This window comes from Eumetopias jubatus, unplaced genomic scaffold (assembly GCF_037043125.1).
Source record: "Eumetopias jubatus isolate StellerSeaLion01/CBP00866 unplaced genomic scaffold, mEumJub1_p1.0 scaffold_5, whole genome shotgun sequence".
Lineage (NCBI taxonomy): Eukaryota > Metazoa > Chordata > Mammalia > Carnivora > Otariidae > Eumetopias > Eumetopias jubatus.
The window spans coordinates 92,608,505-92,626,941 of record NW_028274811.1 but is presented as its reverse complement, the minus strand read 5'-3'; the positions used below and the strand labels follow the sequence as shown (position 1 = coordinate 92,626,941).

General features: G+C 49.5%; 1 protein-coding gene and 1 pseudogene across 1 annotated transcript in view; one reads left to right on the top strand and one right to left on the bottom strand.

The window, feature by feature from the left end:
- NEURL1B (neuralized E3 ubiquitin protein ligase 1B) overlaps positions 1 to 14,161 on the top strand; it is a 38,581-nt gene extending 24,420 nt beyond the window's left edge. Inside the window, exons 4-6 of the mRNA XM_088023185.1 lie at positions 5,951 to 6,670; positions 8,791 to 8,916; positions 9,300 to 14,161. Coding sequence (XP_087879311.1) covers positions 5,951 to 6,670; positions 8,791 to 8,916; positions 9,300 to 9,544 — 1,091 coding nt within the window. The 3' untranslated portion in view covers positions 9,545 to 14,161. The remainder of the gene's footprint in view (positions 1 to 5,950; positions 6,671 to 8,790; positions 8,917 to 9,299) is intronic.
- Positions 1,078 to 1,676, bottom strand: LOC114208585 (cleavage and polyadenylation specificity factor subunit 5 pseudogene; annotated as a pseudogene).
- Positions 14,162 to 18,437: the final 4,276 nt, after the last annotated feature.

Genomic DNA, 18,437 nt, shown 5'->3' with positions numbered 1-18,437 from the left:
GTTATTCCACAGATCTGTCATTAACCTTTCCCATGGACCTATGAGACAGGGGTGAAGGTCCTCACATTACAGAAGGAAACTGAAGTCACATCCAGGACCAGACAGGGTCCAATGGAGGCCTGTCTCCCCTGGTCCAGTCTTCTTCCGTTGGAAAAGCATGGGCTCAGTGGCCCACAGACCTGGCATCTGCATCTTTCCTTCTAAAGCCCCAATACCCCTGCCCTGCTGTAAGCCCTCCTGTGGCCAGGGCTGAAGGAGCTCTGCTCCTGTACCTCCTGCCTCTTTGGAGACATTGCTCCTATCATTTATCATTTGTCCCTTTCTCCACCCTCACTTTCTCCCTCCCCACAAAATCATTCCCATGAGCACACACAAGAGGTCTGGTTTCCATTTATATATATATATATATATATATATCTCCTTAGGGCGCCTGCGTGGCTCATTTGGTCAAGCTTCTGACTTTTGATCTCGGTTCAAATCATGATCTCAGGGTCATGTGACTGAGCCCCATGTTGGGCTCTGTGCTCAGCATGGAGTCTGCTTGAGATTCTCCCTCCATTCCTCTGGCTCGTGCTTTCTCAAATAAGTAAATATATATATATATATATATATATATATATATATATATATATATATTTGTAAATGCCGTTGGCAATCTCCTCCACCAGCTACTTTCTCATTTCCCTGCTTTCTTCAGAGCAAAAGTTTCTCAAAAATATCTTTGCCACCCTCTCCACCTCCCTCATCCCAATCCTCTTTAGCTCATCCCAGTAATATGTATTTTTTAATTTTAAAAGTTTAATGTGAAATTTAAAATAAAGAAGTCCACTTTAATGTACAAAGAAGTACGAGCAGAAACAGTAGTAAATTATATATCACATTTGTTTATACCATTTATATATATATGGATACGTGGCCATGTATAATATGGTTCTCCACATTAACTCTACTATTCAAACAGTAGAAAGTGGATAGCAATTTGGGGAGTGGGAAAGAAATAACCCCCCCAAAGACTTTTCTACCATGTTTATTCTACACTGTGTATGGCTGTTTGCTTGTTTCACCACTGCACAGAATTCAGCTGTATATAAAACTGAACCTGTTCAGAAGTTGAAGGAGACAAGAAATGATGGATCCATAAGCCTGGTGCATTGTCATACAATTCAAACAATGATATAACTACCAGCTTGTAATTTTTAGGGACTATAAACAAGGCTTCCTCTTGAAGTTGAACCAAAAACAACTTATGTTCCTTAGGCTTTGTAATATGTACAGGAAAAAATGGATACTGAGGAGGTTTAAATTTGGTCTCTACCAGTTACCAATGCAATTAGCAATGACCCAGTCTGGCAGGACTTGATCTTGATGACCAGTATCTCTGTCAGCATTTTAGTCCTTCAATTTCATCTTCTCCTGGGTTAAGTTCACCACCAGGTACTTTGAAGAAAATTGTTCCCAACTGCAGCAGTGACACATGGGGTAGCTGGAGCTCATGCACCTCCTCACAATGATTTTATCCAATTCCTGCCTCATGCACTGAAGTCTGGCTGCTCCCAAGCTGTCCTCATTATCTCACCAGACTTCAGGCTGCCAGATCCAGAGCTCAGCCTCTTCCTCTTACCTGGCCTCTCACTTTTGGCACAGGTGATCTCTCCCTGCCTCTCTGACCTGCTCATGCCTCCTGGCTTCACAAGTCTCTGGTTTTCCTCTTGCCTCCCTGGGCTGCTCCTCCTTGGCTTCTTTTTTTGGCTCCTTCCCTGCCTGTCTCCATATGCTGAGAACCCCAGGGTTCTATTGTCAGCTTTCTTCTCTATCATGTAATACAATATGCACGTAGAAAAGTGTACAAAACATCTGTGGAGTTTAACAAGCCATCATAAAGCAAGACCATTTCTCCCATCTACCCTTTCTCCAGATGATGATCCAAGCCTGTCACCAGGCCTTGAATCCCATTTTTAGGATGTTGGCTCCCAAGTCCATATTCCCAGCCCTGATGCCTCCCTTGAAGTCCAGACTTCCCTCTACCTACTCACATCTCCTCCTGCCATCCAAAAGGCATTCCACACCGAACACATTCAGGCAGCCATCCCCACTGTCATTGAAGGGCACCACTCACTTGGTTGACTGGTCCAAAACCTCAGGAGTCATTCCTGATTCCTCTTTTCCTTGCCTTACATCCATTCTGCCAGCATACCCTGCCCCTTCTGCCTCTAGTGCATATCCTGAATCACCTTTGGAGATAATGAAGTGACTGATGGATGGCCCTTTCTCTAATTCTTCTAGGCTTCTTTCGTCTTCACACAAATATGGTTTCTCTTGAGACATAAATTCTGTTCTACTTCCAGTCCCAGACATATTTGACCTGAGAGAGCTAGGGAAAGGAAAGAATCCAGCTTTCTCCCAGATCCAGAGCCAGGCTCTGGACATGGCCCAGGGAGAGTGGGAGGTTGTGGAGCCAATCCTAGCCACCCCAGTCTCCCCTGTGCCTGGCCTGGGACTGCTATTCAGATGTTTGGGGTGGGGGCAGACCTGTCGGACTCATTCTCTTAGGGGTCATATTAGACTCGTGGGGACTGCAACTCCAAGAGCCACTTGGCTGGAGGCTGAGTCCACGTGCTGGCAGCTCTAAGAGTGGAACAAAGGTGAACTTTGGATGCAGTACTGCTAGTGGTCAGGGGATCTGGTTTTGGAGTCCTATAGCCTGAGAAGGAATCCCATTAATGTCACCCCTGGCTGTGCGACCTTAAATAACTCGCTCCACTTCTCAGAGCCTCGGTGCTCTCCCGCTGTGAAAAGTGCCCACTTTACAGAGCTACATGAGATAGTGGTGAGGACTGATAGGGATAATGCACAGAACTGCATCTGGTAGGTAGGGTCTCAAAAAAATATCTGTATATACTTTCATCAGGTCTAGAGAGTTTGGAGGCAAATCACAGGTTAGAAGTTAGGAAATCTTGATAAGCTCCCTTGGGGGCCTCTTGGTATTGTGGGATTTCTGGTTCTCCACAGAGAATCTTTTGAGAGGTGGATTCTGAAGTGTCAGGCCTAGGCCAGCACTGTGCCGTCTTGGGCCTGTCTCACTCAGGGACAATGCCTGATGGGGACAAAGCTCCTTGCATAGAGATAAGTGAGGAGAACCAACCTTTTCTGAGGGGCTGCTGTGTGCCAGGTATCAGGCTAAATGCTGTCACATATGTTGTTACACCAGGCTCGCAGATTAAGCTTTCACTTCAGAAATGCTGTTCCTTCACACAATCTATTCCTTCTGCCTGGAATGGTTATACCCCACTTTCCAGGCACCACTCTACCCCCTTGGCCTTCAGGTCTTCACTCCATCTTCACTGTCACAAAGACCCGTTGTGGCCTCACTTCTGACCAAGTTCCCCTTTTACACTCAGAACTCCAGTCCCGTCACTCTCTGGTTGCGTGACGTGGAGTAACTCACCATGCCTTTCAGAGTCTGAGTTCCCCCACTGAAACATGCTCATTTTAAAGAGCCGTGCAGGACGGTGGCTCTTAGTAGCACTCATCACAGTTTGTACTTACACAGTTTTATGTCCGATGCTTCATTAAAGTCTGTCTCTCCCACTGGAATGGGAGTTCCATGGACACAGGAGCTGTGCTTGCTTGTTCACCTCTCTTCACCCAGCACCCAGCACAGCATTTGGCACATGGCAAGTGCTCTATACATTTTGTTCAAAAAAACATTGAAGGAATAATGATAATTAACATGTTTTGAGCACTTACTTCGTCCCATGTTCTGTGCTACACTATTCATAAAAACATCTAATTTCATCTCTGTAAACCTGAGGGAGGGGGACCAGGATTGTTCCATTTTAAGCTGAGGAAGCTGAGGCTCTGAGAGATTGACTTACCTAAAGTCACAAAGCCAGGAAGGGCTGAACCTAGGACTTGAACCGTCTCCACAGGACATGCTCTTAATTAGAATGCTGCACTGAAGGATGGACTCCTATGTAGAGCTGGTGGGGCAAGGAGGAGGAGCACTGGGGTGGGGGACAGAAGCAGACGCTGGCAAGGGCAGAGACCCAGGGCGAGCCACGGCCAGTGCCTTTTGGCTTGGCCCAGCAGGATGCGTAGGACAGAGAGCCCTGGGAGAGTGCATCACACCAGGAGGCTCCACCAGAAGTGGATGCTATACCAGAAACATCCACTTATCTAAAATGTCTTAAAAAACACAAAAAAAACAGAAAACCTTGTTTTAGTCTTTTATATGTGCCTTTTTTTCTGATTACAAAACCAATACATGTTCACTAGAGAAAAGTGAGAAAATCTAAAAACTGTAAAGAAGCAAATTTCCATCCAGAGATAACCACCCTCACATTGTTATGTATATCCTTCCTGTATTTTTCCTATGCATCCTATACATACATTTCCCACACCATTGGAATCAAATAATATATTGTTTTGTATTTTCTTTTGTTCACTTAATTTATATCATTGGTGTTTTCCCACATTATTAACTAGTAATTGAAAAAGATTTTTTAAAATATTGGGGTTTTCTGATAAGACTTGTAATATACATATTTATTATATAAATACTGGATAATATACCAGTAGGCCAAACAAACAGTTCTGTGAGCCAGGTCAGAACGTGGACGGCCAGTTTACAAAATCTGCCCTGTGGATTTCTGCAGGTGGCGTAGGGAGTAACTTATCAGACTCTCACTAGGGCCTAGGGCATGCTTTTTGAAAAAGCATATTCACTATTATGACTTAATTTTATATTTGGAAAACTAAAGAGGAAGAAATGGTTTTTTCCATGATATAAATTACAGAATGACAAATCTTAGCTACAGGGGTCTAGTTACAGAAGTTTGAAAAACACTTTCTTGCTTTACTTATTATGGTTAATGAGAATATTTTTATCACTAAAAAAACTTCACAATACTTTAATGACTGTTTCTTTCTTTCCCTGATTTGTTACTCAGAGTGGCAGTCTTCTAGAAACCTCGTTCATTCATTTATTCATACAATAAAGAATGAAGGTTCTTTGCCCAGAACCCTGCTAAGCCCTGAGAAGGTGGTGGTGAACAGACAGGCAAGGACTCACATTTTAGTTGGGGAGACAATCGACAAGTAACCTACCAAAGTATGAAGACCTGTATTACCTAAATGAAACACTATTTTGTTTTTTTACTTAACTATATAATATGTAGTATCAAGAACATGTTTCCATCCCACTAAAAATTATTCAAAAATATTTTCATGACGGTGACTTAAAACTCTTAGTTTTCTGTCCCATAAAATGAGGTCATCTCTTGCAGAAAGCTAACATATTCAATGTTTGTGCAGCACCCAGGCACTGGGCTCTGTGCTCCCTTCTTTCAGAGTCAGCACGTGTTGAAGAGCCTGGGTTCTCGTTGTGGCTTTGCCAGTTGCTGTGTGACCTTAGTCGCATTCTTTAACCCCTCTGTGCCTCACCTCCCTTCTTTGTGAAATGGCTGGTAGTAACAGAACACACCTCACAGGTTGTGTGAGGACTCAGATAACACGCGAAGGGAGCTTAAAATAGCGCCTGTCATATAAGGCCACAAAGAGCAGAAGGATTCACTTCTTGGAGCTTATGTTCTAGTTGGGGAGGCCAACAATAAAGGGTTTTCACATCTTCCAAAGTATGAGAAAACCTCTGGAGTGGGGTAAGGAAGAAGGAGGGAGGAAGAGTGAAGGAAGGAGGGATGGAGGGACGAAGGAAGGAATAAACGGAGAAAGGGCCTTATCTGCCCATCCCAAAGAGAAGTCACACAGGATTGTGCTTACTCAGATTCTGTGCACCTGTGGTTCTTGAATCAATATACACGTGAACTAGAAAAAGAAGTGAGGGGCTGTGGGGAGGGGGCGGGAGAGAGGGGGGGGACCGAGGCCTGCGGGTGGCCGGGGGCTCCCCACCGGCGGCCCGCACCCTCACCACCCCCCTTCTGCCCTGGGGCAGAGAGCGCATTCGCCGACACGCTGACGCCCGCGCGCCTCAGCCAGGCCCGCTTCAGCGCCTGCCTGCCGCCCAGCAGCCACGACGCCGCCAACTTCGACAACAACGAGCTCGAGAACAACCAGGTGGTGGCCAAGTTGGGTCACCTGGCGCTGGGCCGCGCCCCGGGCCCGCTGCCCGCCGACGCCTCGGCCGCCGCCATCCCGTGCGGGCCTCGCGAGCGCCCGCGGCCCGCATCGTCGCCGGCGCTGCTCGAGGCTGACCTGCGCTTCCACGCGACGCGCGGACCCGACGTGAGCCTGTCCGCCGACCGCAAAGTGGCCTGCGCGCCGCGGCCCGACGGCGGCCGCACGCTTGTCTTCTCCGAACGCCCGCTGCGACCCGGCGAAAGCCTCTTCGTGGAGGTGGGCCGCCCGGGGCTGGCGGCGCCCGGCGCGCTGGCCTTCGGCATCACGTCGTGCGACCCGGGCGGGCTCCGACCAGCGGAGCTGCCGGCCGACCCCGACGCGCTGCTCGACCGCAAGGAGTACTGGGTGGTTGCGCGTGCCGGGCCCGTGCCGAGCGGCGGCGACGCACTCAGCTTCACGCTGCGGCCCGGCGGCGACGTGCTCCTGGGCGTCAACGGGCGCCCGCGCGGCCGCCTGCTGTGCGTCGACACCACGCAGGCGCTCTGGGCCTTCTTCGCCGTGCGCGGCGGCGCCGCCGGCCAGCTGCGCCTCCTCGGTGAGTTCCCCGACCGACCGCGCGCATAGCACGGGGCTGCCGCTGGGTAGCTCGAGCCACACCACTGAGGCCCAGGCGCGCTTCCCAGGCTTGAGCGCGTATGAGCACCCTTCCGCCTCCACCCAGAGTTTCTGATTTAGTAGGGGCAGCCCCGAAATACGGTTCTAACAAGTGTCCCAGGGATGTCCATGTTGCTGCTCTTAAGCCCACACTTTGCCAACGCGGACCTCAGTTCCCACTGGGGTCAGGGCCTGGAAGGCTTTATGCAGTCGGTAAATGGTCAGTGTAATTTTTATTTCTGTTATGACCTATATCACATATTTATTTTTTACATACATGAGGCATGTAAGTTGTAGGAGAAAAAGTAAACACAACTACACTTAAAAGAGGACATCAGAATAACAGCGTCCACAGAAAATGGGATGGAGCCTTGAATCATCTTATTTTGACATGATTTTGCCTTCATTCATGCCACCAATAGACACGGAGCACCCACCAGCTGTGGGCCAGGCCCTGGGCTCCAGGATGGAGCACGGCAGAGGACAGGACATAGGCCATGCCCCGCAGGAGCTTACAGACACACCTGAATGGAAAGCCGCACCGTGTGATGTGGGCCACTGCAGAGGGGCTTCTCTCCCATTTGGTAGAATGGAGGTGGTGGTCAGGGAAGGTTCCCAGAGAGCACAGCTCCATTTTCATGATTCAAGAAGTCAGTCCAAATGGTAACAGAAAGGATGAACATTTCCTGTTATCTCATTCAATTTTATACTCCTGATGCCTCTATGAAACCAAAATCATTATCCCATCCACAGATAAGCAGATTGGAGTACATAGGGATTAACTGACTGTCCCAGTCACATAGCTGGTCAGCCATGGAGATGTTGGGCAAATCACAGACCCTCTCTGAGCCTTGGATTCCTTTTGTGTACAGAGGGAGCAATTAACTGCATCCTGGCATTGTCATGAGGATGAAATGATGAGGTGCATATAATGCTTTCAGCAGGTGCCTGCCACCTTCAGCATGTTTAATGCGTAGTAACAACAATGACTGCTGTTGGCAGGCAGAGGAGGAACAAGGAAGCAGTGGTATCTTTTGTTGGGGTTTTTTTTTGTTTTTGTTTTTGTTTTTTAAGGAATGACAAGACATAGTCACCATTTACCCTGAGATGAGTTGCCTAAGTTCCCACTGGGGCTTTGGCAAGAACTAAGCCTAGAATCAGTCTTCCTTACCCTCCTCCCCAGCACCTCCAGAGGAACCAGGATGAGTCCTTGAGTGGTCAGGAAGAGAAGGTAGAATGGAAGTGACTTCTTTTGGAGGCCAGGGACTTGCCCTCTTGATTTCTACCTGACAGCAACCCTGACACTGCATTATCTGTCCATCCATCCTCAAGTAGGGTAAGGGAAGGAACATCTCTCTCACCTAAGAAATAACCCATTATTATCTGAACCAGCAGTGAACATAAGGGAGAAAACTCATTCGTGTTGACTACTACTAGTCAGGAATCTTGTAGTTGCAAGTGACAAAACCCCAAAGTGCCCTAAACTGAAAGGGAAATGTATGGGTACACATACCTCAAAAGTCTGGGAGTATATTGGATGGATTCAGGAATAGATGGGTTGAGGTTTTAAAAGCATGTCATCAGGATCCCATCACCAAAGCTCACTTTCCCCTATGTTGGCTTCACTCTCAGGCAGGCGCTACAGTGCCAGACCTACCTCCCAATGGATGCGTCCCTTCTTTCCCAACAGTTGTAGTGTTCTCATGAAGACCTCTTTGACCTTCACTGGGTTATGTAGCCTTACCTAAACCATCATTGAGACCAAGGGGTGGAAGTTCTTTTTGGCCTGGCCTGGATCATGTGAGTGAGGGTGAAGTAAGTGCCCCAACAAAAAATCCTGGTACTGTTTCTGAAATAAACAGGAATGGAGGCTGAGCAGGCAAAGAATAGGTGTCCACCACACATGTACAATTCCATCAATCCTTAGTAGAAACCTGGGAGATAACTCTTATCCCCCCATTAGACAGATGGGGAAGCTAAGGTGCAAAAGAGTGAAGAGCCAGGGACTAGCAGAACAGGACTCACCTTCCACTGCCCCTGATGGAGTCTCTTTGGTCTCAGGCACCTTGCAGTCCAGCCCTGCGACCACGTCCCCATCAGGGTCCCTCAGCGGCTCCCAGGATGATAGCGATTCTGATATGGCCTTCAGTGTCAACCAGTCCTCCTCAGCATCTGAGTCATCCCTGGGTAAGGAGGTATAAACCCTAGAGGGGGTAGGGGCTGGTGGCTGGCCTGGCTCCTTCAGCTGTGCCAGAGCCTTCCTGAGGCTAAGCAAGGATGGCCACCTTTCCCCCCACCCCCTTGCATCCTCTCCTTCCATGGCTGTACAGTCGTCTAGAGCGAGGAGAAATCTCCATGTCCTGTCCCAAAGGGTGATCATGGTGTTTGATGCTTGGGGGAAGGAGGGTAGGGAAGGGGGCAAAGCCCAGGAGAAAAACCCCAAATTGGTGTCTCTCAAAATTGTGTCCCCACAAGTTCGGCCATAGAAGCTCTGCCTTCTCGGGGTTGCCCCAAAAGAACCCACGTGAAAACCACAGTATTAAGGTCTGTCTTGTTCTCCCTTTCTGCAGTGACCGCACCCAGCTCCCCGCTGAGCCCCCCAGTGTCCCCTGTGTTCTCCCCACCAGAGCCGGCAGGCAGCAAGAATGGCGAGTGCACGGTGTGCTTTGACGGGGAAGTGGACACAGTCATCTACACGTGTGGACATATGTGTCTGTGCCACAGCTGTGGCCTACGGCTCAAGAGGCAGGCCCGCGCCTGCTGCCCCATCTGCCGGCGACCCATCAAGGATGTCATTAAGATCTACAGGCCGTAGCCTGGCCTGCCAGTGGGCCTTGGCCAGAGCAAGGTCACCTTTCTGAAGGCCCCCTGAGCCAGACAACCACTATGGCCACCACGGAGTCCAAGGGCAGTGGCCGTCCCATCTGCCACTCTCCAGTGGTGGGCAAGGCGTGACAGTCCTGGAGCTGAGGCCCTGGAGGTCTGAGCCCAGGCAGGGGCTGCTTCTGGCTCAAAAGTGCTTTGCCCCCAAAAGGCCGTCCCAAAAGCAAGCTCAGGAACTGCCTAGCAGACCACCCTGTCCCTCGGTGACCTCTCGGCTGGGAAACAGCACTCCCTGTGCAATGCTTTTTGCTGGAGTTGGGTTGAGTGTGTGTGAGAGAGGGTGAGGGGAGGGCGTGGCCAGAGAAGAGAGAGAGAATGTGTGTGAGCGAACGAGTGAGAGAGAACGCATAGGTATTTATCCAGGGATCCTGGCTCTGGGAGGTTATTTAACACTAAGGAATGTGCAATCCAGAGCCCAGACGGTAGCGTGACTAGAAATTGTTCACTTTCTGGGGCTGTAACGTCAGCTGGTTTTGAATGTATGAAGCCTGCACCTAAACAGAACTCCCTTGGATGGTATAGAAAAGGGACACTCAGATTTTCTAAGGGAAGGAAAAAATAGCTCATTGTTTACAGCTCCAAAGCAGCAACGCCTTGGGGGGAAGGTGGGTGGAGAACAGAAAAGAACAATTTGCTTTTTTAGTTTCTTCCTCAGTCCTGGAGAGGAGTTTTGATGGGTGCTGCGGCCCACCGAGAGCTCTGGGTGGTGTCATCCCCAGAAGCCTCTTCACCCCTTCACCCCAGACAGCCTAATAATAAGCATAGTGCACCTTGACTCGGTCCCTCTAGATGCTTTTCGTCTGTCCCATCCCTTGCTGTCCCCAAGAAGAAGGCAAGCAGCAGGTTCTCTTTTCCTGGGGAGAAAGAATCCTGGAGGCAGGTGACTCACCTGCAGTTGGAAAGCCCACCCCATCACACAGACGGCTCTTCACAGTTCGTGTTGTCAGCCCGGGCCTGGCATTCACCAGCAGCCGTGGGCATCACCAGGACAGCCTGCCGGGGAGGCAGTAGGAAGAAAAGACTTTGCAACTGGTTCTGATTCTCAGCGTCCCTTTCGCTGCTGATTACTAAGATGTTAAATGATCATTAAGATGTTAAGAGCTGAGACATTAAAATGCTGACCTTGGGACTCTCCCCCTTCCCAGGGCCATTTGCAGGCATTTCCTGGGACGTGGCCCTGTCCCCGACTTCCTCACCCCTGTGGAGGCCCATGTCTGCAGACTCCCACACCACCCCTGGTCTGATAGGCTGGCCCAGGCCGGCGTCCTCCCTTCTGCCCCCAGTTCAGGGCCTAACCTCTGCCCTATCTTGTGCTGTACTTTTAAGGAAGTCCCTGGGCCTCTCTGACTCTCAGTTCTCAATCTGTCCAACGTGAGGCCCAGTACCTTCCCACTCCAGAACCAGCATAACATCTAAAAAGCCCAAGACACCCTACAAAGAACAGGTAACATTTTTACTACAATTCCTAATCTGTTCCTCTGCTGCACAGATGATGGCAGAGAAAGGAGAACATTCAGTTTCTGCATTCGTAGAACACATGTGTGCTGGGTGTCTGGGGGCCCAGAGCCCAGCCCAGTTGGGCCCTCATCAAATCAAAGCCTGTAAGACCAGGTGGTCTTTGTAATGTTCTAGGTCTTGGACCACCTGCTTCTTCTCTGCCTGGAGTGGTCATAGTGTTCTGACCTGATCTCAACTTCAAAACCCCCACTCTTGCCCCTGCAAGAACCCCTGATTGGTTTTTGTCCCCCTAGTGAATCTGGGAAACTTGCCCACCTTTAAATTTTGTGATGGAAGTTTTTGGGGAGGACAAGAGCCAGAGACGCTGGGTAGCACTCCGTGCCCAGCTGCGTCTGGCCAGCAGGAGCCTTCCACTTTCCCCATGTATGGGCCCAGACCGTGTGGGAGAGGACTTGTGACCTCCTCCCCACCAGAGCTGGTTCTCCAGGCAGCAGTGCCCGCTGACCGGATTGAGCCAGTCACAAGCTCTGGTGGTCCTCGAAGCCAGCGGGAGGCAGCTGGTCTCCGCTGCCTCTTGCCCTTCCTAACTGCCCCCACCCCTGGGTTCCAGCCAGGGCCATGTACAGCCACCACCAGGAAACCAGTGACTGAGGGCCTGGACCCGACGTGGACCGGGCCATGCTCCTGGTGACCTGTTACCTGGATCAAAAGGAGCTGGTGGCCTGTTTAACTTGCTCCGCAGCTGCTATAAATAGCCTCCCTGTTTCCAAGAGGAATTAAGGGGGTGTTTATCTTCTAAAACCCAGACATTTCCTGATGCTCTACAGTGATTTATTCAGTGCTATAGAGGAGCTGCTCACGTGGCCCTCACATGGCGGGAGAAAGAGGAAAGGGAAGCCCTCTCTTTCACTTCCCGTCATTACGCGCTGCGGCGCCGGGCTGGAGAGGCGTCTCCACGCATCGATCCTGTGAGGCAGGCCTTCTTACCCCACTGGGCCACATCTAAAACACCACCGATGGTAAAATACACAATTTTATGTACCGCTAAGGGAAAAAATTCGAATATAACTGTAAGATACCACAGCTATATGAGTCATTCTAATCAGACTTGAAATGTGGGGGGAAAAAAAAACAGCTGTGCTATTTAGAATTGACAAACCATGGTATTATTCCCATTTGACAGGTAAGAGAACTGAGGTCCTGTGAGTGAAGTGATAAGATCACATGCAATAGGTGGTAGGGCTGGGATTCAAACCCAGGAGTGTCTGGTGCTGAATTCCACTCTCTCAGCTGCCTGGCCCCAAGCCCCGGAAAGCTTGAGATGGCCTTGAGTTTTCTTTCTTGAAACTTCTCTGGGCAGCCCCTGGAGAGAGCTTGGGCACCTGTGCCTGTATGGAGGTTTCCAGCCCCAGGCTGTGGTCCCTCTGCCACCCATACCCTAGAAGGACAAGTGTCCTTCCTTTCAGGCTCACCTTCCTGCTGCCCACCTTCTCCTGGCAGAGCTGAGCTATGTGAGATCCTGAGTCCAGCCTGAAGGCCTCCTTTGGTGACACAGGGGTGCACGTATGGGGCAACTTCGTGGAGGGGCTGAGGGCATTGTCCCACCACCTTCCTGGGCTTCAACACTGCCACCCCCACCCCCTCAGGCAGGGACGCTAGGGCTAAGAAGGGGGAGACCAGAAGATACTCTCTTGTTGTGGTCTTGTGCCTGGTTATTTTGAACCACCAGAGAAACTGGGCTCTTTCCAAGTCAACACAAGCTCCTTTTCCTAGTCCATTCCCAGAACTGGGAGGCTGCTGGGCTTTAGCTGCTCAGGGCAGCTGCCCCTCTACATGCGGTAACACTTTGCTAAACACCCACTCATCAGCATGGCCTGTGTTCTGGACACAGTGTTGGGAACTGGGCCTGAAGACAGAGCCGCAGGGAGCAGACAGTCCAGGGCTGGACAGATTTTTAAACTTTTATTTGCTCCCTCCAGCGTTGGGTCCTGTGCTAGTACATAGTAGGTACTCATTAAAGATTTACGGGAGAAATCCGAAATCAGGTTACGAGGGCTCAGGGGTTTGGTAAACACCACATATACATGCACACAAAGTCATTCAACAAGCATCTGCTGCATGCCTACTAGGTGTGGGGTGCTGGGAATGCGGAGCAGAGAGGACAAAACCCTAGCTCTGCCTTCAGAGGCAGAGACATTAGAGGGTAATGAGATGCTAGGGACAGAATCTTTGGGCTTTCTTGGCCATTCTCTTGCCTTTGGGGATCTATTCTGGTGAGTGTCCATGACTGCTCTCCTGACCCAGAGCCTGCTGCGTGCTTCGAGAAGCCTGCTCTGCATTAGAAGTGCCAGGCACCTTGTCAGTGAGCTGCTGCCAAAATGGCCTTGGGCAGAACCCTCAAAGGCCCCACCACTGGATGATTACCCTCAGGTCCCACCAGGGAGACCCGTGGGGAGATGGCTACCTGCTACTTTCAGGCTTGGGAGTGGTTGCTGGAATCAATACCTAGGTCCCCGGGGAGCCCCGTCAGTTCCAGTTGAGAATGGGCTTGTGCAAAGTCTTGGAGAACAAGAGGCAGTAACTTCCCCCTGCCCAATCCCATCCCTGCCCCAGTTCTGGCAGAGGGACGCCTGCTCAGGAACACGTGGCATTTCTTGGTATTTAATTGTCTTCCCCAAGCCCCTAATGAAATGACTTGTACACCAATCTGTCTGTGCCTTACGAAAGTGTCTGTGCACTTTTTATCCTTTTTAAAAGCAACTTTAAAAAGTGGGCAGGGGACTAGCATACATAGTGGTATTCTAGAAATATGTGCTCATCACTGAAACCCTTCTGCATTATGTTTTTGATGTAGGAGTGATGAAGTGTACTCTCTCATCCCATCCCCCCCACTACCTGTATACAGACCTTTTTTAAAAATGTCTCTTTTCTTATTTTTCTGATTCAATACTGTGACTTCTCCAATACAATCTAATCTTTGGGGATCTGTAATAAAGGTTTTAAAACTTGGGGGGAGTGGGTTGGAAAGGGTTTGCACTGGTCCTGTGTGTTGTGCTTTTGTGTGTTGTGTGTTTTGGGTTTTGTCTATTTTTATCTGTTTTATATTAACATAATTTTTCTGTTTAAAAAACAAATACAACTTTGGCTTGTTAAAAAAGAAAGCTTCTTCAGAACTCAATTTTAAAAATCGCAGTTGCACATACTGTTGGGGAGTGAAGGTGAGGGGTACAAAATACTGCCGACCTTGAGGGAACAATCTGCAAAATGTCCATAGGATACTGATAATGTTTGAGCCTTGCCAAGTAACTTTTGTGAAAGTATCACAAGGAAATAGTTCTAATCAAGGATAAGCTCTATATGTAAAGATGTTCATTGCAGCATTATAATGGTAAAAAAAAAATTGTATAAGCCACCCTAACGTCCAACAGCAATGGTGAACTTGCCAGAACTCTCGGTTGCAAGTGACAGAAACCAAACTCAAACTGGTTTAAGGGAATTAAAAAGCTCAGCTAACTGCAAAGTCCAGTACCATGAACCCAAGAACCCACTTCAGGTGCTACTGGATCCAGAATCTGAAATGCTGCAACAGGACTTGTTCTCCCCCGCTTCTCGCTCTGTCCTCCTTTGCTGCGGCCCATTCCCAGGCAGGTTCCGAAGACAACTGGCCGCAGCACAACGCAGGCGCAGTCCACTGCCTCCCCTTGTGGGCCCACCTGGATCACGTGCCCCTTCCTGAGCCAATCACAGAGGCCAGGGCGATAATGGGCCTCTGATTGGCCAGACCCAGCATAGGCGCTCAACTCCACCCAATAGCTGCTTTCCTAGAAATGAGACTAGGAAATCGCAGTCTCCAGTGAAAAACTAGTGCTGGGCAAGCAGGAGCAGTGGGCATCTCTATCTCTCTAAGAAAGTTTGAACGAACTGTGATACAGATGTATAACTAGTTAATAGTATGGCCCGTGAAGCCAGATAGCCTGGTCCTCACCATGACATTGGGGGAGACACTTAACCTCTTTGTGCCTCAGTTTGCTCATCTGCAGAGAAAGAATCGTAAGGTTTCTTGATTTTAGGATGGGTGTGAGCATTACTGAGATCATCCTGGTGATGTGCTAGGCACCGCGTCTGGCACTCAGCAAAGAGTTTGTAACCCGGGAACATGTTTATGTCAAAACATGGTGGGAAAATCAAGATGTAAAACTACACAGACACTCTGATCTCGTGGATGTAAAAACAAGCAAGCAAGCAAACGAACAAACAACAGCCTCCAAACAAGACCGTTGGAATAACCAACAGGAAAGAAGCAAAAATCTCCATGGGGCCTGTGTCAGGATAATGGTATTATTGGACTTTTCCCCGTTTTCTAAATTTTCTCTAATGACAAGTTACTGCTTTTAAACTTGTTACTTGGAAAAAGTATCTCCTGTCTCTGTAAAAACCAATGAAAACAGCTAACCTTTGCTGGAATTCGTCAGGAATTCCCAGGCTGATTGTCTGAGTTTGAGATCCAAATTTAGTCACGGTGGAGATAAAGGCCTACAAGCTTCCAGTGGAGGCCAAGCCCGCCTGACCAGTTTGGTTGGGCTTCCTCCAGACCAGGCTTTAGGACCCAGATTTCTGGGGGTGGAGCCTTGCATGGTATCAGGAGTAGCGGGGGGAAGGGAGAAGGTGGAGCTGCTCAGGCCTGTTTTTCCTGGTTTGCTGAAATAGTCTGGTTTGGTGACACTGAGTTTGGGGAGCAACGGGGTAAGAGAAATGGAGTTGCATTTATGAAGCTGAAGAAACCACGATTTTCCTACTTCTCTGGATGAATCTTCACAACAATGTTGGTCTCATTTTACAGGTGAGAAAACCAGGGTCCCTTCAAGGTAGAAGAAGGATCGGACCCTAGATGTGCCTGTTGCAGAACTAAGGCAAAACGTGCCTCTGAAAGATATCACTTATTTCTACTAGGCCAGGGGACATTTTCATAGCTATCTTCTGATAATCAAGACTTTTTCTTTTTTAAATAAAGGTGGGGAAAGACCATACTAATCTAGACTCTTTGGGTTTTAAGAGACTGAAACCCAACTCAAGAAAAACAACTTAAGAAACAACTCACACAACTAGACTGGTCAACCCTTGCTTCAGGAATGGCTGGATCCAGGTGCTCACATGATGTCATCAGGCTTCTGCCTCTGTTTCAGTTCTGCTTTCCTCTGGGTTGACATCACTCTCAGGCAGGCTCTCCCTTTGTGGTAACCAAGATGGTCTCCAGTGGCTCCTCACTCATATCATACCAGCCTCGTGACCCTTTAGAAAACTTTCAGGAAAAGTCCCAGGGCATCTGTCTTTTGACCCCTTGGATCAAAAGCCCAATCTCTAAATCAATTTCTGTCACATACCCACACTTGACACGAAACCAAGGATGACATGGCCCTTGCCCTTGAGGACCAACCAATCTAGAGGGGAAGGCAGACTCATAAACAGACATGTTCAGAACAGTGTGGTCCTGAGGCTGCTAGGACAGATTGAATTCAAGGCATAAAGACTACAGATCATTTGGTGATATAATTTAAACATCCTTCTTTCTCCGGGCTGTTCAGGCTTTCACTAATGCCTGGGTCATGCTTCCTGGTACATCATATTTCTTTTCTAGGGCTTCAATGTACAAAGCCTGTGCCCCGACCCTCACCATTCCACTGCCGGAAGCACAGCTAGCCTCAGAAGAGTTCTTTATGGAGACTTCTCTTTCCCTCATTCTCCGGGTTCCTGCAGGACAAACAATCCTCCGCAAAGATAATAACAAATCATCTGCTAAACACTTACTATGTGCTAAGGACATCCATGACATCTCTGACTCCCCACTCTAGCTCTTTGAAGTAGGTCCCATCATTACTTCCATTTTATACAAGGGAAAACCAAGACTCAGATTAAGTAACTTTATGCCATTCCATATGGCCTCTCAAAGACCAAAGTAGTTCCCAGGATCTAGACCCAGTGGTTTTCAAGGGCAAATGATCCCAGCACATACGCACTTGTGATTTCACGGACCCCACCAAGAGTCTGGCAGATAGATATTATAGTCCCATTTTACAGACAAGGGAAGAGAGGCTCAGAGAGGGCAATGACCTGCCCCAAATCACACAGCTGTGAGCGGTGGAGCCGGGATTTGAACCAGGCCTGACTCTTTCCACAGCATCACAGTTTGTCTGTGGGTAAATTATCAGAAGGGGGTTGGGGGAATGAGCAAGAGGAGGGGGAGGAGAAAAGAGAAGAAATGTGGGGCAAGGAGGAGAGGGAACCAGGCTGTGCACGTAGAAGGACAAAGAGAGAAAGCTGCCTAGTTGGGTCCCTTACTTACACAAGGGCCAGTTCCAGGGCCAGAGAATCTTCCCCTCTCCCTTCAGGCTCAATTCTCCTGGCTCCTGGAAGCTGGTTTTGGCTCCCACACAGGGTTGTGGAAAACACGAATATTCCAGGCATCCACAGTGGGATCAGAGCCCCCGCCTTGGCTGTTAAATGCACCCAGGGGGAAGCTTCCAGAAGCTTCCAAAACCCAGAAGCTACCTCTGAGAGGTAGTTCCAGGTAGTTCTAGAGCTGCATCAACACAAAGTGCCTGGGGCAGCCAGTCAGCTTTCCTCAGCCCCCTCCCCTCCTGGCTTGGCCTGCCCAGGTGTAAGCTTGCTCCCTGAGTAGAGCTCCTCAGCCTGCCCTCACCTGCCTCCCCCCAGCTGCCCAGGAAAGGCTTGAGCCGTCCTCCCAGGAGTCCAGAGGGCCTGCTTAGGAGTCCGCAGAACTGACCTGAGTTCACATCCACACTCTTCCCCAACAAGCAGGGGCACTAGGCCTCCCCCAAGCGGCCCCCAGGGGTGCTGTTCATCCGGAAGCTTGCATGGATATGGCCTCTGGAGTTGTACAATGGGAAGCCCCCTTCTCTATGCCTCACTTCCCTGCCTCTAGGTGGGGCCTGTAGGACCATCCCCTCAAGCCTGGAGGGGGAGGAAGGGAGGCCGATTGTAGCAGAAAGAAAATGCCTCCTGGGGTCCTTTGCCCAGGGGAGTCTGCATCCTGGCTTCGCAGCTTGGAGCAGCTGTTCCCAGCATGTTGGTGCCTAGCGGGGAGGCAGGTGGCGGAGGTGAGGGGCTGATGAGAGTATAGCAGAGAAGACAGATGAGCCTGGGGGCCAGGCCTGCCTCTTCTTTGGGATCTGAGACAAGTTACTGACCCTCTTTAAGCCTTAGTTTCTGGATCTTCGAGGTCTCAGCCCCCTTTTGTGTCAAGATGAACCAACTGAGTCAGGAAGTGGCTGGCATTCAGGAGGTGCTCAGTAACGGTGGTTATTCTTTTTACCAGTATTATAGGCTGTGCTATATCACTTCCCTCCCTC